The 22858-nt window shown below is 50.2% G+C and overlaps 2 protein-coding genes and 1 long non-coding RNA gene across 8 annotated transcripts in view; 2 read left to right on the top strand and 1 right to left on the bottom strand.

Annotated features, from left to right (window-relative positions):
* The window catches only part of ADPRM (ADP-ribose/CDP-alcohol diphosphatase, manganese dependent), a 293792-nt gene that overhangs the window by 260299 nt on the left and 10635 nt on the right, over positions 1-22858 (bottom strand). For 3 of the 6 annotated variants that reach the window (XM_045487383.1, XM_045487382.1, XM_045487385.1), the window contains exon 5: positions 20164-20938. The exons of 2 other annotated variants lie outside the window; for them this stretch is intronic. In XM_045487383.1, the coding sequence (XP_045343339.1) occupies positions 20628-20938 (311 nt within the window). In that variant the 3' untranslated portion in view covers positions 20164-20627. Of the gene's footprint in view, positions 1-18145; positions 20939-22858 lie in introns of those variants that run through there. One more of the 6 variants, XM_045487384.1, reaches the window with a different exon arrangement.
* On the top strand, positions 1540-5288 carry LOC123603020. Its single transcript, XR_006714681.1, has 2 exons — positions 1540-1797; positions 2168-5288. It is a non-coding gene; the product is annotated as an uncharacterized LOC123603020 (long non-coding RNA).
* On the top strand, positions 7533-16343 carry TMEM220 (transmembrane protein 220). Its single transcript, XM_045487390.1, has 6 exons — positions 7533-7660; positions 8135-8164; positions 10572-10632; positions 12601-12724; positions 14031-14090; positions 16164-16343. Exons 1-6 carry the CDS (start codon positions 7568-7570, stop codon positions 16297-16299), a joined length of 504 nt encoding a protein of 167 aa, XP_045343346.1. The 5' UTR covers positions 7533-7567; the 3' UTR covers positions 16300-16343.

Here is a 22858-nt window from a genome sequence, read left to right as displayed (position 1 = left end):
CCTTTCCCACCTCCAAGTACTATTCCCACCTTCACGGAATAAGGCTCCAAAAGTCAAGGGTAGGGGTGGTAACTCTTTCTGGTATTGAGAACGGCTGAGAGGCAAGCAGGCAGGCCCTGTATCCAAGTATGCCAGGCACCCCCACGAGAGAAATGGAAATAAGTGACCGTTCGTGGGATAGTCCAGGAACAGGAACAGCACACTCACACACAGATCAATCAGCACAAGGGAAAAACCAAGATGCGCTAGGAAAGCAATAACAGCCGAGTGTAAGGAGAAGCAGAAAGGACCCCTGGTTCCCACCAGAGGACGAGGGAAGTCCAACTGAGGCCAGGTGAGCTACTCCCAGCAACGAACGGCCCACCAGGGAATCTGAACAGAGCCAAGGCCATGTAGGGGAGGGATCCCATCGTGGGCAGGTGTCAAGAGGTCTCACGGAGTCCTCCCGGAGCTCACCGGCCTGCCATAGCCAGGCCTCAAGCACGCAGACCCAAACGCTTAATGGGCCATCACGCGGAGAGTGGACTCTCGTGTGCTATTCCCCGTTGGCTTTCTGTCCTCAGTGTTGCTCGAGTGGGCTTTTCTCCCTGCGGCCACTGCCCCCCCCCCCCCAGTCCCAGCCAGCATCACGTGTGGGCTGGTCTGCTGCAGGCACCTGCTGGCCAGTCCCTGCGCCTCCTCTGGGCTCTCTCAGCCTTGGCCCGCCCACGCCTCCCTCCTCGCCACCCCCAGCTCAGCTCTCCATTGTACTCGGGATAAAACCAAGCTCCTCGACCTGCACCTTTCTCCACTCACACCGGGGCCCCGGCCTTCGCTTCCCAATTCGGGGCCTTCTGGCCTGCCCCGTGGTCTGCATGAAGCCCTGCCCCATACCTCCCTCATCTGCACTCACCCTTCATCTCTCAGTGCCCTCTCCAGGAAGTTTCTAGAAGCCTTTGGAAAAAGTCCGATTCCCCTGTTTCACACATCCCTACTGCAGTCCTATTTGCCCGGCCCCTCCCTGCTGTGATCACCGGCCTGTTGCTGTGATTATCGCTCAGTCTGCAAACGCCAAGGGGCAAGGACCCGGCACTTCTGTTCACAGTCACGTCCTCGGTTACCAGCATGGTGCCTGATGCAGAGGAGGGCCTGAATAACTATTTAGTGAATGTGTGAAATCAGTACGCTGCTAGGGAGCCGAGCGATGGATAGAAATATACGTCGACGCTACGTCGAACTGTCCACATTCTCCCTCCGTGGGTATAAGGGGAACATCTGGAATTTTGAGGAACATTATTCGAGGCAGGTGACTTTTCACTGTCAATCACTTGGCCGATGGCCAAGAAAAAAACTCTTGAAAAAGATGTCTTTGGTGCAAAACGGTGATTTTATTAAAGCCCAGGGACAGGACCCGTGGGCAGGAAGAGCTGCCCTGGGGTTGTGAGGAGAGACTGGTTACATACCCTCAGGTTGGGAGGGGGGCAGGGACAGCATAAGTCTCTAAGGAATTTTGGAAGCAAGGTTTCCAGGACCTTGAGGGGCTAGCTGTTGCTAAGGAAACACCATTTATTAACCATCTAATAAAACCCCAGTCATGAGACCCTTCAGATGCATATCAGGGGGCCATAACCTTAGAGTACGATTGCTAGCATTATCTTGGGGCAGCTGAGATAAAGGAAATTGACTTGCAGAATCCTCGAGGTTGGGATAATATTAAGCTAAGGTTCTCTCTTTGCCCCCAGCAAAGTGTCGTCATCGAGGCAGCTGAGCTCCTGGAGGACGGTCACTCTGCCCGTTTCAAGGACTTGTCAGTGGGCGGTAGGCAATAAGGGAATTGAATTTTTCATTCACCTTAGTTTCCCACGTCGCCACGGCCAGCACTTAAACCCCGTTCCTTTGTTCTCGGGTAGGCAGGCGTGTCCCAGGAATATCACACAGATCCCGCCTGGAGGGAGGGGGTGCTGTTAGCCTGTCCTCTGCCCTCAGCTTGCCCCACGCTCCCTCATCAGAAACCCAGTCCCTTATGGAGACCAGGTGGGTTTTGCAAAAGCAAATCAATCCTTGCCACGGTGAGGTACACGTCTGATTTCAGAAACCTTAGAGCTGGGGGAGGAATCCCTCCATTGTCCTTTCCCGGCCCCACCTCCCCACCCCAACCCCTGCCAACAGCAACACTTCCCTCACACAGACAGAATCAGCAGACTGGACAGAAGGGTGGAGATCCAGTGCGGTGGATGGAGAAAGGTGGATGGGACAGGATCTGGCACAGGCAGGATTCTTAGCCCCTGTCATCTCTGTCCCCAAACACGGCATCCAGCGGGCATCACCAACACCCGCGTTCAGGACACTCACCGACGATGACCCTGCCGCGGACCCTGTCTCTCCTGCTCCACCCCACCCCTGAGTGGCTGATGACAGGACAGGTAATGGGGATGGGTACAAGGTAAGTGAGTCTGTAAGAGAGAACGGTGCCCCCTCAGCTGCACTCAGAAGCGGGCAAGATGGCTGGGGCCAGCAGGTCAGCTCGGCTTCCGCTCTGCAGGCGAGGTGGGTGTGAGGCCACACTCTCCAGAACTCTAGAATCACAGCACAGAGAGGAATGGAGCTTGTGAGGTGCCTCTCGGTCGACATCAGCCTGCGCGAGGACGTTTGACGGGGAACCTTGAGTGTCCCCGGCCGGCGGAGGAAAGCCCCTCTCCGGCCTGAGCTGGTGTGAGCTGGGCCTACCCTGGCCCACTGGATGGACATGACTCTGGGTTTTCACGGCCACCAAGCCCCCTCTGCTGACACTCTTTTTTAGATACGCTCAAGGCCTCATCAGCTGCCCGTCAATCCCGTGGCCCCGGGAGGCCGGCTACGTCTGTCCGCGTTGAGTCTGCTGGTCTCTGCTCCGTCAAAAAATTCAAGTCACTGAATTTATAATCCCACTTGCAGAGCACCAGCGAGCACCTCTGTTTCCAAGTCTTCCGGGGACAGGTATCGGCGTGCTGCCCAGGCACCGGTGGGTGGCTCCCGCTGCTTTCCTGATGCTGTCACGGCTCTGGCAGCTGGCGGACAGCCCGGCAGAATGGAGGCCTGTCGAGCCGCCCCTTCTGCAGAAGCCACCGTGACAGGCCCCTGCCCCCACCCACGTGGCATCATCTCGACCGTACTGTAACGCTGCAGTTAGAAAGGGAGACGAAGTGACTCCTCAGGCAGACCTCTCTGGGATGCTGGATTCTTTCAAACTTATTTCTCGGGGCGCCTGGGTGGCTCGGCCAGTTGAGCGTCCGACTTTTGATTCTGGCTCAGGTCATGACCTCATGGTTCACGAGACTGAGCCCCGAGCTGGGCTCTGCGCTGACAGCACGGAACTTGCTTGGGATTCTCTCTCTCTCTCCGTTGCTCTCTGGCCCTCCCCCACTCATGCTGTCTTTCTTTCTCAAAATAAATAAATATACTTTGAGAAAAAAACTTATTTCTCATGACTTTTCAGGCTAAGCCTTCTCTTCCCTGTCTTTGCAAAACACAGGATTTCAAGCATAGGTCTAAGTACTGATTCATGGTTTTACAAGCCATCGTTCTGCGGTCATGGGTGACGAAAGCCCAACTCGCACAGGCGTACGTAGAAAGAAGGGACTCTGTTGGCTCACAAAACTGAAGGGGGGGCGCGGCAGCCCCCAGCGTTGAATGTGGCTGGTTCTGGAGCCTCAAGTGATGTCATCTGGAACCTGCCTTCTTTGTCTCTGACCTCGGATTCCTCTACATGATGTCACCCTCAGGAAGGCTTTCTGCTGGAAGCTTTGGCATACATGTGGTCAGCTCAACACAGTCAGCAAAAAAAAAAAAAAAAAAGGAAGCAAAGCAGTCTGGGTTACCAGACTTTGCAAAGATTTGGGACATACTCATACTAAAAGAATGATTCCTTGTCGATGTGAAAGTCAAATGTCACTAAGCACCCCGTATTTTATCTGGCGACCCCAGTCCAGCACAGCTCCCAGGACCGAAACTGGCCAGTTGGGATCACGTACCATCCCAGACCCAGTCGGTGCGGTCAGGAGGATGGGTTACGCCGAGTGGCAGCCTGGGGTCACCTCCCTATTTCTGGAAAGGGGGCAGCATGGTCGGCCCTCTGAGTATAATACATGCCCCAGGGGAGGGAGGTGGGTCCCTCCCCAAATAACTGGGGTGCTGACCCTAGAAGGAGGGGGATGAGCCCTGCACAGGTGAAAACAACAGATGTCTACACGGTGACCTTGAAGGTCCCAGACAATAGCGAAAGTTATAAAACTCCACGGTGGCACACCATAGTTTACAAGGCACTTTCCACACTAGTCTCTCCTTTGCCATATACTCCTGTTTGGTCGGCAGGTAGTATAATCACTCCCTGTATGAGTTTGCCGGGGCTTCCGTAACAACGTAGCCCAGAATTGTGGGGCTTCAACAACAGACATCCGTTTTCTAGGATTCTGGAGGCCGGAAGTCCAAGGTGAAGGTGCAGACAGGGCTGGTTTCTTCCAAGGCCTCCCTCTTTGGCTCCTAGATGGCTGTCGTCTTTCTTTGCCGTGTCTTCACGTGATCTTCCCTCTGTGTGTATTGTGTTTGTGTGTCCCCATCTCCTCTTCTTAGAAGGACACCAGTCATGGGGACGCCTGGGTGGCTCAGTCGGTTGAGCATCCGTCTCAATTTTGGCTCAGGTCATGATCTTGTGGTTGGCGAGATGCAGCCCCGTGTGGGGCTCTGTGCTGGCAGCATGGAGCCTGCGTGGGATTCTCTCTTTCCCTCTCTCTCTGCCCCTCCCCTGCTCTCTCTCTCTAAATAAATACGTAAACATTAAAAAAGAAAAGGACACCAGTCCTATTGGATCAGGGCCCACCCTAGTGATCTCATTTTAACTTAGTTACCTCTTTTCAGATCCTATCTCCTGTGAAAGGTGAAATGAAATGGAGTCGCTCACGTCAAGGGTTTTACAAGGGAGCCAGGGGACTATTAGGGAGGTGGTCCTCGAGTACATCCTCATTGGGTAGAACTTCTGAACTGGGCCAAACCACAAATGTTCCAGGGACTCTGCACGAACACCTGTAGTTGCCACAGGAATGGACTTCTGCTTGGCGGCATCCTTGGTGACCAACGACGTCCAGCCACCACTGGCTTTCTGCCACTAACACCAATCAAAATTATTTGTGAACAACATACACAAACATTCCCTTGTGTCTTCAGAAACCTGACTTGTGTTCCTCATGGGACACAATTTGGGCTGCTACCCGAATCTGTGCCCCCCCCAAAATGCAATTCTGGGACCCCCAAATAAATGCTTTCGTTTTATTTCAGTTCTGCCTCTTTTCTCGGTCGACCCTTCAAACACGGCCACATTCTGAAGTACTGGGTGTTAGGACTTTGATATATGAACTTGGCCGGGGGTGCAATTCAGCCTAAAACACTACCCTCTCCTTTATTAGTTTTTTTAGAAAAATTAAAAAATAATTAATGTTTATTTATTTTTGACAGAGGGAGAGTGAGAGAGAGAGAGAGAGGGCATGAGCTGGGGAGGGACAGACACAGAATCCGAAGCAGGCTCCAGGCTCCGTGCTGACAGCAGAGAGCCCAATGTAGGGCTTGAACTCACAATGTGTGAGATCATGACCTGAGCCGAAGTCAGACGCTCAACCAACTGAACCACTCAGGGGCCCCTTTTTTTCAGATAAGGAATAGAACAGTGAGGGTGGTCAGGACTTGCTCTCGGGTTCCAGGGCTGATTAGGCAGTGGAACTCACTAAGAAGCCACATTCTCTGACTGGCCTTTATCCCCAACATGCAGCCATTGTTTCTATGTGTGCCTGTCTGTCCCCCCCCACCCCACCCCGTCCCAGCCCACAGACTCCCTACTCCAAGAACACACTGCAAATCCACCCGCAGGGTCCAGGCCCTAAGCACAGGGCCGGGCACCCAGCAGGAATGACACTGAGTTAAAGAAACTCCTACAGCATTTTAGGAGATTGAGCTAAAAGAAGGCCAGGAGCACGTGCTCCTGATTTGAAGAGATAAAGATGCCTTAGAACAGCAAAAATGATGAGGCCTATGGATGTGTAAATGAGCCTAGGGAAGACTAATCAGAGGGTAAATTACACAACAACAACAACAAAAAAAAAAAGGAGTGTAAAACAAGCTAGGGGAGGACAGTGAATATTTTGGTGTCTTTAGTTCATAAGAAATTCATGAGCAATGCGTAGGGAAATTTTGTTGGTTTTGGGGGTGGGAAAGAATTGTAAATATGTATAATATGTAAATACCTTTTATAATAAAAGCCCATGAAGATAAACGAGGCTGTCTGCAGAAAAGCTGTGAGCTGTGTAAGATGCTAATAGAACTGTCGTCACTAAGAAATTACCATAATGCTTACAGGGCACTCAAAGTTCCTAGAGCTTTGGAAAGAAATGCATAAATACTAATCAGAAAATGCACACAGACAGAGGCCTCTTTCTCTCTCTGCCTCTCACTCTGCGTTCTCTTTTTTCCTCTAATGCGAGGAAGGTAGCTTTGGGGAACAGGCAGGGTGGTTGGACCTACAGGGTTCAAACATGACCTTCCACCACCCAGGAGCAGCACTGACTCCAGCTACCTCCGTTTTGACCTCAAACGTTCTAACTGATGAAGTTCTGCTTTCCAGCTCACCCTTTAACTCGGGCAACAGACCCTGCGGGCAAAGAGTCCCCAGATGGGGATCGAACCACCCCCTCAAACCATAAGGACCTTCCTGAGCCAGCAAGACCCTGCATGAGACCCCAACACAGGGTTCCACCCGACCTGCACTGCCACCTGCTGGCACACACCGACCCTCGCCCTACATTTTCCTTCCGTAAGCCTAGAAGTTTTTCTGGCACTTCGGAGACAGCGTTTGAGACGCTGGTCCGCTGTCTTGCCGGTGTTGGCCTCACTGAAACAAATTCCTTTCTTGTTTCACCACCAGTGGTCGCCCTGCCTTTGGATTTTGTCAGCGGCGAGTGACCGAATCTGGTCTGCGTGGGGGCCCCGGAGCCGTGTGCCATCTTGGGCAAGTCATCCAGTCGTTCTGAGACTCGCTTTCCCCATCTGTGAAATGGGGACACAGCACCTTCCTTGGCCACGTCTTCGGGAGAATCTAAAGGGAGGAGTAGTAAGGCTAAAGTAGTGCCACGTCCTTACCCAGCGAGCGGCCGCCAGCGGCCACACGACACCTGGGGGGGGTGTTTGGGGAAAGAAACCGGCGCAGGACAAAGTGGGTTTCAGGGGAAGCCCACCCACCGCTGCCCTGTTGCAAGCCCTGCCCCAGCCCCGCTGCCCCGCCCCGCTGCCCCGCCCCCAGCCTCTGTCCGGGACGCCCCACCTCTAGGCCCTGACACCACACCCTCACCACGCCCCGACGCCCCGCCCCCGGCCTGCCCCGCACCGCCCCTAAGCCTTCACGCCTGGCTCCGTCCCCGCCCGACGCCCCGCCCCCACCTCCGCACCACGCCCGCCCCTAAGCCCCGACGCCCCGCCCCTAGGTCCAGGACGCCACAACCCCGCCACGCCCCGCCCCTAAAGCCCGACGCCCCGCCCCCGGCCCGCCCAGACCCTTGGCCCCGAGCGGATGGCGCCTGCAGCGGGACGCTGGGCCCCCGGCCTGTGGCGGGCCTGCAACGGGCTCATGGCCGCCTTCTTCGCGCTGGCGGCCTTGGTGCAGGTCAGCGCCCCGGCTCCCGGCGGCGGGCGGGTTCCCGGCACGCGGTGTGGACTGACGGGGCCGCAGGGTCGGGGGTCACGCGCGGAGCCCCCGCCCCTGTCCCAGCGGAAAGCCAGGCGCGTTCCCGTGATCGCACGCCCGCGTCCCGGAGCGGGGACCCAGCGCGGTTGAGGGCCCGGGAGAACCGTCTGGGGCGCGGGTACCCCTCAGGTCTGCCTTGGGACCCCCGATAAGGGCTTTCCTTATTCCTCAGACGGGGGCGCCCACAACACCGGTACTGTGTGCGCAGTGTGTGCGGCCCCCTTGCGGCGCTCAGCCAGAAGCCCCTGGGACCCCGCCCTCCGCTAGACTCTGTCCCCGCCGCCTGGCGCCGCGCCTGGCACCTAACAGGACTGGGACGCATCGAGGAGCAGACCAGGTACGGGAGTGGGGCACGGGCCGCGCCTGCTAATGCCACACGTCCTGTCTTTCCAGGTGAACGATCCAGATGCAGAACTGTGGATGGTGAGTAAAAGCTGCTTCCTGCGTCCCAGGGAACCGTGGAGCCGTGCACGAAACACACAGGCTTGTTACCCATTTTGTCGCCCCTCCCGGCTCCATGTGCGGAAAAACTCAGAAATAAATTCTTTGCAAGCTCTTTTTCCTAAAGTGTCAGAGGGGAAGGGATCAGGGTAGTAATGTGTATGAGGGAGAGAACAAAGAATTTTCCAGACACAGGGGTCCTTAGGGCAGTATTCCCTTTGCATAAAAATGGGCCAACTGAGGACACTTTTCTGAAGACACAGAGTAGACCTCCCAAGGTCAACTGAACCATTCCCGGTGAGTTTCTACCCAGACACTTCAACAAACATTTGACCAGAAAATGGCAGGCTTAGGGTCTGTGGTTCCTCTAATTCAGTGAGTTATATTTATAAAGAGTAATCCGAGCCCATAAAATCTACAGGATACATCTAACCAATGCTCTGGCTGAACTGTTTGGAGGAGGGAGAGATCGTCCACACGTTTCCTGAAATGTCTGGATCTTGCCCAGTTTCTTTCAAAACGGATACGCAAGACTGCAGTATCGCCAGCCAAGATGACTTTTGGCTTTGGAAGAATATTAGCAACAAATGAAAGTGTTTGGATTTGTAATGTGAAATCCCAGCCAGTCTTTTTAGTGCAGTGGAACTCCTTCTGATAGTGCTTATTGTCCAGATTCACATGCTCTCGCATCAAATCAAACTGCCTCTTCCTCAGCACGCGGGGCCATGTCCTGAGTTCCAAATATTATTTCCCTGCAGGCGACTCTCCAACACCCAGCTTAATGGTGAATTTCCAAAAGACTGCTAGATCTTTCCACCTGTATATCACACTGGCTCCTCAAACACCCCGAGGTCCTGCCCAGCATCTTTCCCTACAAAGCCCCCTCCTCCTCCTGACTCACCCATTTCCACCAACAGCTGAATCATCCTCCGGGTCAGCCTTGCTCCAAACCACATCTCAGTCCCTTACTACCACCTTTGAGAGCCTTTCAGAAAACAAAACGAAGAACAAAGCAATCCAACAGCGCCCCATGTAGGTCTGACCGCTTACCTGTACAGTCTGTATGTCACCTCTCACTTCACGCTTAGACGACGTAACACCAACAGACAGCATGTCCCCGCAGACAGCCCTCCTTGCCAGGTTAGCCCTCCACCACCCCACGTGGACTCCTGTAATAGCTTCCCAATTCTTGGAGCTGCCTCTGATCTCTTCCGCTTCCCACGTATCGCTTCCTGCTTCAGAAACTTCCCTCGCTCCCCAAGATCCCTGAGTTACAACTCCCCAGGTTGGCACTCAACGGCCACCGCAGGATGGCTCCAACCCACCTTCCCAGCCTGGTCTTGGAAGCCCGATCCACCTGTATTACTTACTGTGCCTCGCCCCTGGGATTTCTGTGTGTCGTGCTCAAGCTTCAAAGTCTATCTCAAATGCTACGTCACTCAAATCTCTCTCCCTCTTTCCCATAGGTTCTAACCGTCCTTCCTTCAAACCTTTAACACTAACACATTCTGCTTTACATTTGAGTTGGTTCGGTACATGCCAGCTCCCGGGAGAACAGGGACCACTTACTCCTTCTTCTTGGTATTCCTCAGGCAACCTAACAGAGCCTTCCTATGGCAGTCCTTCTGTATTGACCGTTGAGTGAAAGAAAGAATGAGTGGATGCAAACAGGAACCAGTACTACATCACTGGGCCTTGGGGGCTTGTACCTCACACCTGACTCACTTCCACGTCCCCTACCTCATCTTGTTCACGGAGGACTCCTGTATCAGGATGCATATAGGAGCAGATAACAGAACATCTGCCTAGCATCAGGTTATAAGAGTAGAGTATCTCACTTAACAAGAAGTCCAGAGGGAGCTGCTTAGCGGCCAACAACGTGATCAAAGACCCGGGCTTCCTTTCTTCTTTGCCATCTCCAGTGTGTGGGTGATATATTCTCTCATGTTCACAGAATGGCTGCTGCCGCTCCAGACATCATCCCCAGACAAGGGCATCCCCAGTAGGAAGAAGTAAGGCAGGAGCAAAATGATTTTTCCTCCTGTGCTTTCTTCCCTTTTATTGGGGAGGAAATGTTTCCCAGGAAGCCCTTCAGACAGGCTGCTAGTCAGTGTGTGCATACCAACTTGGTTTATGGTCTGGGATCCATCCTGCTCGGTCAGCATCCGGGCATTATTGGTTGTTAAATGCTCTGGGTATCAGCCTTGCCCCTACAAGACTTCTTACTACATTTCATGGCGGGAGCATGATCACCCTAGCTGAAGAGGTTGGGAATATAAATTGGCTTTTTTGGCTTTCATAATGGCAGGTGGGCAAGGGAGAGAGACACTAAGAACGAATGCCATGGGGCGGAAATTACCCACGTAATTTTCTCTCTCTTTGCTAACAGGTGGTGTACATGATCCCTGCTGTGCTGACCTTGCTTGTTGGACTTAACCCCCTTGTCACGGGTACGAACCCTGGATTCTGCAGGGAGATACAGCAAATCAGACTTCTTATAATAATGACAGACTCCCAGGAGAAACACGGGGCTGTCCAGATCTTCTCGTTTCTGATGATGAGAGGGGCTAATTCTAATCTAGATCACCAACTCGGAACCCAAGGGCGTTTATGCTCGTGGGCAACAGTGGTTCTGCGGGTTAGCCCGTGAGAGAGAAGGGCGTCAGTCACCATGCCGATTTCTAAAGCCACCAAGCTGATAGAAAATCAGCAACAAAGTGCTAACCTGCTATCTCCAGAGTCAGTGGCAACCAGTGTCTATTATATGTTTAGTCTTTATCAATTCTTCTTAACTCCAGTACCACTGCCGGGAATCACTTTCTTATTTGAACTCATTCAACCCCCGTGTATATGGCCGGCTACTAGAGAAACGGTTTATAACATCCATACAAATGTCTAGGTTTTGCATTAATACGTATCACCACCCCCCCCCCCCCCAGCCTCCCTCTGTCCTGTCGTAGTACCTACGACAATTTATTTCATGCTTTTTTATGTTTTCCCCCCACTAGGCTGTACGCCCCTTAAAAGTCGGACCATGTCTAGCCCATCTTTGCCCAAGCCCCGCTGAAATAAGGCCACGAATACGGTTTGGTACTTAATGCTTGCTGAGTGAATGGATGGCTGTAACACAGAGGCTTTATCATACATTTTATAAACTGCTCCTTGGAATGAAAAAAAATATATATGTATACACACACACGTATATACATACATTTTTTTTCATTTCACATACATATATAAAATCTGCCAGGTGGGTATACATATAAAGAAATTCCCTTAAAATATCAGGTCTATGTTGCCCACAAGCTACCTACTTCGATGCGGGCAAAACATAGTCGCTTCACCTTTTACAGCCCCAAAAACTCAACGAACCTTGAGGTGGACAGTTTTATACCATAAAACCGTGTCTCATAACAAAAAAGAAATTACATTTTACTGTGTTTACTAACATTTTCTTATTAACAGGACTGTTGGTCCTGACGGGTTATTCTTCACTGTCGTGAAAACAGCTCCTTTGCCAGTGAGTCCTCAGAGTTCTCAGGGCCTTAGAATAAAGACCAGTGGCTCCCAGCTGGATGGGGAAAACTCGTGTCCCCTAGACGCACGCGGTCCTCGTACAGGCGCCGGGAACTCTTGTCCGCATCTTTAAGGTGCAGTGGTTTGGGCTCCATTAGTTGCCGGCAAGGAAAACACTGAACTCAAACGGGCTGTGAGCTCGAATGGAGACGTACTGGGGTACGTGACTGAAAGAAACGCAGGGGTGGTCCTCGCTTCAGGCACTGGCTCAGAACTCTTGGCACCTCTCTGTTCCACCAGGTGCCGATGGACTTCAGTCCAGGGCCCCTCGTGGTAGCCCGGCAGGTCAAAGTTCACTTCTTCCTGCCCGCTCAGTCCAACAGAAGATAGGAACTGCTTCCCCGATATCTCCACCGACGTCTCAGAATTGAGTTGTCGGCCCTGATTTGTCAGCTGTTCTTCTGGAGCCAAATCACCACCGATAAAGGGATGAAATGTACTGAATAATCAAGCTAAGGTCCAGTTGTCTGGGACACATGGCCGGGGGGGTGTGGGAAGGGCAGACCCCCAAAGAAAATGAGGGTAGTCATTATAGAAAGGGCACATGTCCACTTAAGCTGATTATTACTGCTTTAACCTCTATGACATTCCTCAAAACAAAACTTAAAGAAACCCCAGCTTTTTTTTTTTTTTTTTTTAAGTAAGCTCCACTCCCAACGTGGGGCTCGAACTCAGGACCCTGAGATCAAGAGTCATATGCTCCACCCACTGAGCCAGCCAGGCACCACCCCAGCCTTTTCTGAACGCTTTACCTGAAAAACTATGGCAGAGCAGATACAGAGAGGTCATGTTTCTCTGGGATGTGATTCCATGACTGACAGTGTCAGAGTATCTATTTTCAGGCAACATCATTTGGAAGAGTATCTCTGCAATACACACATTCCTGTGTATCGTGTGGGCTGTCGGCTTGGCGGCCCACCTCTGGCTTCATTCACAACAGAACGTCTTACATGAGGAAGAAGGCAGGTGAGCAGTGACTTTTGCTCTTTGGAAGGGGTGGGGTAGAACTGAGAAAGCTCCTGGTCCTCCGCAACCCCTGATCTGCACCACGATGACTCAGCTCCCTCAGCCACACCATCAGGAGCAGGGAAGGTATCACCTCCTTGAGAGGAGCCTGGAGAAGCTGAAGGAATGATGGAGCCAGGATTCACGCCCAGCGTTGCGCACCACATCCCACAATCACTGCTAGAGGCGGTCAGCACATAGGTTAGGCAGTTGACCTCGGCTCCCTTATAATGAACGAGCCGAGGAAGCCGTATAGTTAAGAGTCTGGTCGAACAAGGCGAAAACTCCATCAGCATTCTGATTTAGTTGTGGTTCTGGCCAAAATCTTACCTACAAGCGTGAGCAGCCACCTCAGAGGTCAGTATTTTAAGTCAACGTCTGTCAGCCTTGCCCTGCTAAGTCTCCTGTCATCCCCTCCCTTTGTCAAGGCCATCTGATCCGAACTTATCACCTCTTCCTTTGCTTCCTCCCACCCTTGACTCCTTGGCTTGTTGCATAGCCCCCTTCCCTTCCTGTCCATCCTACTGCTAACGCCAAGAGTTAGAGACCTAGAAGTTACTCGTCCCTGGCAGGGTGCTTCTTTGCCATAGGCCTTAATCCCTGGAAAACCAGAGAGCAAATCAGGTTGGGCTGAATCACCTCCACCAACTTCAGGCCCATGAGTTACTTCCGGTAACTTCCGGAGTTACTTCTGGCTTCCGGTGGTACCATGGCCAGCAATGACTGTCTTCTACTCTATGTAAACGATGCTTTTAAGGCATATTTCTAGAAGCATCTACCCACCCCAAAATCATTAGTTGCCTCATACTACAAATCATTCCTCTCCTCTAAGACGTGACCCATGCTCCTGCTGCACGTGCTTAATTATTTATTGATTTGAGTTCATCTTACCTAACATTGATCCCTCTAACACAGTGGTAAAGTGGTGCCTGTATGATCAATCGAGGATCGTTTCACTGCTTGTACTCTAATCCTCCCCGTGACCTGAAGTGATTTCTGTGTTGTGCCGTTGTGCACTTAGAAGCTGAGGAGCAGTGATGGAGCTCACACCTGCCTCATAAGACGAAACCTGTGTTCATATAAGGCTTTAAATAGTCTGAAAGAAGTAATTTATGACTCATGGCCAGACTTGAAAATATTCTGTAGATGCTACATATCTTGGGGGAAGGTCATCTAATAGCAGCAGCTGGTGGTCACGGAGAGAAAGGGACGATTCACAGGTCGTTTGCAGCTACTTCAAATATCTGAAATGTATGCTGTTTTATAGGGAACTGTTTGGTCTGGTGATTATCACAGCATGGATGAGCCTATGTCACAGTTCATCAAAGTAAGTTTTCAACTCGTTAGCTAAAATCAGATGTCTTGAGGATGCCCAGGTGTCTCAGTCGGTGGAGGGTCTGACTCTCGATTTCGGCTCAGGTCATGATTTCATGGTTCGTGGGATCAAGCCCCGCATCAGGCTCTGTGCTGACAGTGTGAAGCCTGCTTAGGATTCTCTCTCTCCTTCTTTTCCCCTCCCCCACCCGTGCACCCTCTCTCTCTCTCAAAATAGATTAACTTAAAAAAAATGAATAAGTCACTTCAAAAATATAAACTAGCAAAACTGACATGAGAAGAAATACTCCAGGACAATTCCATAACTATTAGAGAAACTCTAGACCAGATGCCCTAACTGGAGAATTCTACCTAATATTTAAGGAAAAAATAACGTCAGCCTTTAACACACTCCCAGAGAACAGAAAAAGATTAAACACTTTACAATTCATGTTATGAGGACAGAATAACCTTGATACCAAAACTTAGCAAGAACATTAAAAAAAAAAAAAGAGCGAGAAGAAAAGAAATTACCCAGCAGCCTCACTCACAAGCACAGATTAGAAAATCCTAAATAAAGCACCAGTAAATAAAATCCTGCAATATATCACCCAACCACCGTCTTGGGTCCATTCTGTGAACACGGTTTAACATTCAAAAACCAACCAGTGTTCTCTATCATGTTAACAGAATAAAAGAATAAATAAGCTCTCTTCTCAATCTATACAGAAAGGATACCTGGTAAAATTCACCGTCCGTCCACAAGAGGTCTTAGGAAACAGGTGTAGAAAGGAACTAAAGCTGACCAATGGGATCTACACCAAAGCCTGATACTCAGTGGCCAGCAGTTGCAAACTTGCCTTCTGAGATCAGGAAAAGGTGAGGTTGGCCACCATTACCACTTCCGCTCAACACTGTTCAAGCTAGTATCGTAGCCAGTCCGATAAGGCAAGAAAAAAATTAGAGGCACAACGACTAGAAAAGAAAAACGTTCGCTATCCATGGGTAACGTGATTGTGTACACAAAAAATCAAAAACAATCTGAAAAGTTATTAGAGTGAGTTTATTAGCATGATTGCTGCCCACTAGGTGACCGTACTCAAATCAACAAGTCGCAGAAAATGGTGAAAACAAAGTTAACCATAAATAAGAACATCGAGAAATCAACTCCCTAGGAATAAATCTAGAAAGAGATAGGCAAAAGCTCTACAAATAAATCGACAAAACGCTGTGGGAGAGATTAAAGAAGACCTAGACAAGTGGAGGGATAAACCTGTACTGGGAAAAGGGTAAGACTAATGAAAGAGTAGATCTAGAAACAGGTCCATCCACGCACAGGTAGACCCTTGACTCCTGACTGCGGCAGTACAGGTGCGGCAAAGAAAGGCAGACTTCTCAGCAAGTCCTGCTGGCTCAACGGAATGCCCATGTGGCCGAACTTTCCCCCACCTGACTTTCATAAACAGCCGTTCCAGGTGGATTACAGATCTAATGTGAGAAGCAAAACAGTGAGCCTTTTAAAGAAGATAACCCCAAATCTCCAAGACCTTGGGGAGGAAAAGTTTTCTTAAACAGGATACAGAAATCATTAGGAAAAGATCGATTGTCACACTGCCTAATTAATCAGTGACTTCAGTTCCTCAAAAGACATCATTATAGGAGTGGGAAAAGCTATTTGCAACATAGATAAACAACAAAGATGTGCACTAAGAATAAAGAACTCCCGGGGCACCCGGGTGGCTCAGTTGGTTAAGTGTCCAACTTCAGCTCAGGTCATGACCTCACGGTTGGTGGGTTTGAGCCCAACCTGGGGCTTTGTGGTGACAGCTCAGCCTGGAGCCTGCTATGTCTCTCTCTCTGTCCCTCCGCACCTCATGCTCTCTCTCTCAAAAATAAATAGACATTTTATAAAAGGTAAAAAATAAAAAAAAGAACTCCCACAAATCAATAAGCTATAGTCCAATAAAAATTAAGAAAAAGTCCTATAAAAATGTGTTCACCAAATTCAACCTTTATATTTGTTTCCAAAGCAATCCATAAATGTTATTGGATTTTTACTGATAATCATTCCTGTGTGTCTTTATAGGAATCCAGTTGGTGGAAGAATTCAGTTGGCTACTGCCATTGTAATCGCTCTCTTCCCATTTCTCTCTTGGGTCTACATATACATAAACAAGGAGATGCGGTCCTCCTGGCCAACTCACTGCAAGACAGTACTTTAAATGAAGCCAAGAATCCCATTATTAAAATGAGTATTGTCAATCAATTTTTTATAAACACGGTTGTAACAAGCCAATTTCCTAGGAACTTCAGGTAATCTCAGCTAATATTAGAGGTAATTAAAAAAAAAATGCCAAGAACTTTCTGAGGATGTCTACGGTACAGCATAGAGTTGCATGGAACTGGTAAGAGAGGGGCCTGACATTCGATTGGGTCCCCGTAGAGTAGAAAAGGCCACAGAACAAAAGTGAAGAAATACAAATTCTGACTCAGCTTACCCCTGTCTATATGACTTGGGCAAATATATACACCTCCTGGCGGATATGTCTTCATCTGTAAAACAGGATTAAAACCAGATCTCCTACTTATTTAATACAGTTGCAGGGGATTAAAGTGGATAATATGAGAGCCTCCAAAATTACCAAGTGCTTATAAGGGGCTTACAGGTGATTAAAACAGAAGAAAACAGGGTTTCAGTGGAATGATAGAAACAGAGATTCAAGAGAGGGCTGTGCCCCCGAAATGAACTCATTATACTGGACCCGTGCAGTGCAGTGAGCTCAATGATGCCCAAGGAACGAGCACATTTTGGAAAGAAAGGAGAATTAGGCAGAATAAAGGAATTTGGGACCAGAAGGAAACGGAATATTCGCTACATGGTAAATGAGAAGTATGACCAAAATCGGTATTTTTTTAATTTTTTTTTTCAACGTTTATTTATTTTTGGGACAGAGAGAGACAGAGCATGAACGGGGGAGGGGCAGAGAGAGAGGGAGACACAGAATCGGAAACAGGCTCCAGGCTCTGAGCCATCAGCCCAGAGCCCGACGCGGGGCTCGAACTCACGGACCGCGAGATCGTGACCTGGCTGAAGTCGGACGCTTAACCGACTGCGCCACCCAGGCGCCCCTAAAATCGGTATTTTTTTAAATGAATGTCAAAGGTAACCCTGGGGAGAAGACCATCTGGGAGCTGTACTCTCCAACCTGGCGACTTATGTTACCATAACCGTGGTGCGCACACACACGACGTGGTAACATGACCGCAGTGCGCACACACACGCGTGACACGGTGACATCACCGCGGTGCATACAGACGTCACGTAACGTGCTGACATAACCATAAGATGTAGCACTGAGCACTTGGAATGTGGCTACACTGAGGAAGTAAAATTCTACGTTTTTCACTTTAATCTTATAACATGTCGATTCAGTTATTAGAAAAGTTAGAAATGTGTCTGGAACGCTTGTTTTGAGTGTGTTTGGAACAACATGGTTATGTGAATCTGCTTAATTCCAGTTTTTATATCTAAATATAGATGAAGTATTAACAGTGAAAATGTGGCGTCCCAATGGAGGGGTGCTAGTATAAAACACACACTGGATTTTAAAGATGTAGTACAAAAAATATAAAATATTCTCATTGATTACACGTTGAAATATTTTAGCCATATTTGGTTAATATAAAATATATCATTAAAATTTATCATCTGTTTCTATTTTTGAAGTGTGAATGCTTTTAAATTACTTAAATGGCTCACATCGTATTTCTGTTGGATGGCAATTTTGGGGGGTCAGCATCAAACTCTGGGGTCAAAATACCATCTCACGACATTTAGGAAGTATTTCACTCAAAAGAATATTAGTACCAATTATGTATCAGGAGAGTGGAAATAAGTCTGTCCCTTTGTCTACCTTTATAGCCTTTAATACAATATTAAGGATTCTATAAATACTTGTTAAAGGAGGCACGTATGTTTTGTGTTTGGTTTACACAGTGGTCACTGGACAAGCGAAATTCTCTTTTCAAGGTTTAGATGAGGGAAAAGGGACAAAGAAAATCTTGTCATTGTAAGCAACCGACGTGAAATTTATTTCAAGGTCAATAAAATACACATAAAGGATTTCAGTGCTCCAGTGCACACTTAGTTCGCATGAGACTGATGGTTCTTACACCTCTTTTGATGTCACTACCAAAGTTACACAGGAAGAAATGGATTTGTTTGCAAGTCCTGTATAGGATCTATCTATCATCCAAGGAATGCCTGCTTCTGTGCTTAAAAGACAGTAATGTTCCAGTTTTTTAAAAAAGAAGTGACGTTCAAAATACACTTTCAGGGGCGCCTGGGTGGCGCAGTCGGTTAAGCGTCCGACTTCAGCCAGGTCACGATCTCGCGGTCCGTGAGTTCGAGCCCCGCGTCGGGCTCTGGGCTGATGGCTCAGAGCCTGGAGCCTGTTTCTGATTCTGTGTCTCCCTCTCTCTCTGCCCTCCCCCGTTCATGCTCTGTCTCTCTCTGTCCCAAAAATAAATAAACGTTGAAAAAAAAAAAAATACACTTTCATCGTATCTGCGGCCCCCATATCACTGTGAATTCTGTGAATACACGCAGCTCCTTTTAGATCTCTGAGCACAGAAAACTTCTGGTAGGAGTGCTGCCTTCGGAAAGGCACTAAGATTGTTGTGAACTCTGTTTCTCCGCTGAATTTAAGCAACCTTAACGTTTCTATTATCAGAGCCCCTGCCTTCCCGCCCATCTTTTCTCTTCCCCATCAGCCTCTCCTCCTGCGAGGACTGAGAGGCACCTGTAACCACACTTCCCCAGCTCAGAAACCTGACAAGCTCACTTCTAACTCCGGGCTCATCGTTCAAGACTTCACAACACGGCCCTCGCCGGTCCTCTGCCTTCGCTATTTCTTGCCATAACCCCAGGCACCTTTCAGGGAGTCTACACAGCATTACTTGCCACTCAGCTCAGCGTGCCCTTTAACCTCTGCTGATGCTCTTCTGCCTAACACCCCATCAAGACCCTTTTCCTCCTTTTTCAAGTCCTCCCTAATCCCGTGAAACAAAAGCGAACCACCCCCCCGCTCCGCATTCCCAGGCCTCTCTTCACACATTTGTATCTACGGATGGTAAAGTCGGTGAATGCAGGGAGCGCATTACAGTCACCCTTCTGGTAGGCCGAATAACGGCCCCCAAAGATCGCCCGGTCCGACCCCCAGAGCCTGGGACTGTTAACCTTGCATCACAAAGTAGACTGTGCACACGCGATCAAGTTAAGGGTCTTGAGGTGGGGAGACGATCCTGGATCGGCCAGTTGGTGTCTCCCCGTAATCCCAGCCGTCCCGATGAGAGAGAGGGAGGCAGAGGGAGGCAGAGGGAGGCTTGAAGAGGCTGCACTGGTGGCTCTGAGAATGGAGGCTCTAGAAGCTGGGATACAGATTCTGCCGCAGAGACTCCCGAGGGGGCGCGGCCCTGACAACAACTTGAGCTTGGCCCAGGGAATGTGGTTTCAGACTTCCGACCTCCAGAAACATCAGATACGCGCAATCTAAGCCACCAACGTGGGGGTAATTTGCCGCAGCAGCCACAGAACACGAACACACCCCTCGCCCCCGGAGCCCAGGCGCTCGGCAGGTACACTCAGGCTGACTAGTATCGGTGTCTTCTCGCTTGGTGTTTCTTTAGGCCCTGACTCAAACCTGCTCCAAGCTTCAACGGTCCCGTTCGCCATCTAGTAAATGTTTCCGCAAAGAAATCTTAGCGCGTGGGACAGCCGAGTCAACGTGCCCCATTCGTCTAGACGGGGAGCGGAGAGTCAACTCATTCCCCCCTGCAGTCTCACACAGCACTAGCTGCTGCCCAGAGGGGCCACGCCAGCAGGTACACGGCTGTGCCAGCCCTTGATCCCGCTTTACTCAGAATCACGAGGGGACCGCGTGACTTCTCCAGAGGCCTTTCTCACGGCCTCGCGTGGAAGGGACCACACATTCACCCGTGAGACAACTTACTTTGTTTATAGGACAGGAATACAAGCCAATAAATGTACAAATATGTTGGGTATTCTGAGAAAAAAAAGTCCGAAGCTCATTCACACAGCAGGATACACAGAAAGAGTTGACCTGAGCTTATTTTATTATTACGAACGTTAAGTTACATGGTTAATACATGAATATATCCTCCTTGGTAAAAAAAAAAAAAAAAAAAAAAAAAAAAAAAAATTCCAGATCAGGCTAAATGAAGTCTGTCTTGAGGACTCGACCACCCCCCCTCAGTCTCTGCCCTGGTTTATTCACGCCACCTGCATTCATTCTGTGTCCAGTTCTCAGCACCGGATCTGTTATCCAAAAACGACACTTCAGAATATCTCGTGAGCTGACGCACACCGAGGCCACAGATCCGTTTTGTCGTGCAAAGAGAATACTAAGCAAGGAGCCCGAGGGTTCGGGGCCGGGGGGGGGGGGGGGGGGGGGGGAGATGAACAAAAACACAAAGCTCAGCCGTGCTCTCTCTCTCCAAAGGCAAACGACGTGAAACGCAGTGAGCCAGACTAACACCGGAAGGCGTTCTCCCTCTTATAATTCATGATCCTGTCCGGAACCCTGCCCCTCCCTTTCAACATCATCTTGTCAGGGTAGACATAAACGGTGCCAAAAGCCTGGCTGTCCGGCGCCGTCTCTATAACCCCTTCTAGGTTGACGTGGTGCACACCAAAAGGATCCTCGGAGTAGCCACCATCGTGAGTGTGACCGGCGAAGAAACACACGACACACCTGTGGGACCAAATGACGGCCAGCGCGTCTCTGTAATTCCAGGCCAGGCACACACTGTCAGAGGCCTCTGGGTAAATGGGAAGATGGCCTGTTAGTTAAAGAGAAGAAGAGTTATGAGCCGATTAGGAAATGTCTCTTTCATCAAAAGAAATGGCTAAAAGCTAGTACTCACGGGGAAGGAAAAAAAAAAAAAAAGCATGTTGCTACTTCTTCCAGACGGACTAAGACCAGAGAAAATCCACATACACGAAGAGCTGGCTAATCTGCAGCCACATGTGTGCAGCGGAGACACAGGGAGACAGTCCGCGTACACGGGGAGAGGCCGAGCCCCTGAGCTCCCTACGCCCAGAGCGTCTGAAGACGCACAGACACGGAGAAACCCTGAGGGCGTCCGCAGAAGTCAGGCGGATGCTGTGCTGGAATCTGTCTCGCCAATTTCCTTAGACACGAACGGCAGAGACGCAGAAAGAGGTACTCCTAAATGTGACAACAGTTCAGGGATGGGTCAACGGGTCACATGTCACTTACACAGACACTCAGGGCGTTAAAATGAATGCACGCCATTGTAAAGACCTCCATGAGATCAAGGCAGTCGGAGCCATTTAACGGATGTGGAAAGTGAGGTAAAGCAGGGACTATTTATCCTAGGTCCCACAGGAGGTGCATGCAGGGAGAGCCAGGAGAATCTCGAATTCCTGAACACACGTGAGGCCACCCCGTCTGTCAGTCTGCGGCGTGGGCACAACAGCTCACTTGGCTTTGGTTCCTCCCCTTAAGTCACTTTCCTTTTCTGTTCCCGTAAAGTGTTATTTTTATTCTGACATTTATTCTGAATTTTTGTTCTGTTTTGTTTCTGTTTAGTTTGTACTATGGAGGATTAATAGCTCCCTAAAGACAGAGCCAAAGGCGTCCAAAGAATTTACGAGTGTGCCCACGCACGACACATGCCCACTCCTGAGGCCGTGCTAAGGGCTCAGGGTCCAGAGAGGCCGGGTGACTTTCCAGATCGAGAGACCTGGAAACACGTGACCCAGGGACCGTCTCCCCATCCCTGAGGCCCCAGGCTGCCAGAACCTCACCAGTCCTCCTCTTCTTCCTCCCTGCTCCACGGACGTTTCCACGAATTCTCACTCCCCGCTTCTTCCTGGGAGCGCCTGAACACTCGGTCCCTGGGTCCCTTCTCCACTCGCGCCTGATGCCTTGGCGATCCAGGAATCCACAGTTCCGACCGTCACGGGCACTCTTCCAAGTCCCTCGTGCTTACATCCCGCCCGGACTCCCCACCGTGAATTTCACACTCAAACACCCAAACTGCTTCCTCAGCATCTCCAGTGAGTCTAGCGGCCTCTGAAACTTCACATTTCCAAACCCCAGCTGCTGAATCCTCCGCCCAGAACCCCGTCCTGCTGCGGTGTCCCCACCAGATCTCGGCCACCAGCCGTGCCAGCCTTCCAAGACGCAGGCCAAATGGCCTGTGGGTACCCAAAATCAAAGCGAAGGAGCACAGAAAAACGAAAGCCAAGGGCTATCAGCCACTTTAAACTTTGCCATAGAGAACCTGACGCACGCAGTTGTTAAAGGTCCGTTCATCCGGTTTCTCAGCTTACAGCAACAGGCAGAAACCTAAGAGACAGCTAACGGAGACAGGTGCCCTGAAGTAAAAAGACAAGGGGGAAAGGAGGCTGGGGTGGGCTCTAGTCCCTGCCGAAACCACACGCTACCGAAAGAACCACGTTGCTTCATTTCTTTGTTTCCTGATCTTTGACACTGGCAGGTTTGCCGGCACGACCCGTAGGTCCCTTTCCGCGCCAGTGTCCTCGGAAGTGACAGGGCCGGCCTGGCAGCGGGAAGCTGAACAGAGACAAGTCAACAATGAGGCCAGCTACGGAGGAGTCAGGGAGTGTCGCGTCGCACCAATGACCCCGGGGCACCTTGTGTCCTCCCAGCCTGGAAGGACACTTGGTCTAACGGTAGCCCCAACACCCCTGCTCCGTCTACGTGTTTTCCC

This window comes from Leopardus geoffroyi, chromosome E1, assembly GCF_018350155.1.
Source record: "Leopardus geoffroyi isolate Oge1 chromosome E1, O.geoffroyi_Oge1_pat1.0, whole genome shotgun sequence".
Taxonomy (NCBI): domain Eukaryota; kingdom Metazoa; phylum Chordata; class Mammalia; order Carnivora; family Felidae; genus Leopardus; species Leopardus geoffroyi.
The sequence above is the reverse complement of the archived record's forward strand: the minus strand, read 5'-3'. Positions and strand labels throughout refer to the sequence as shown.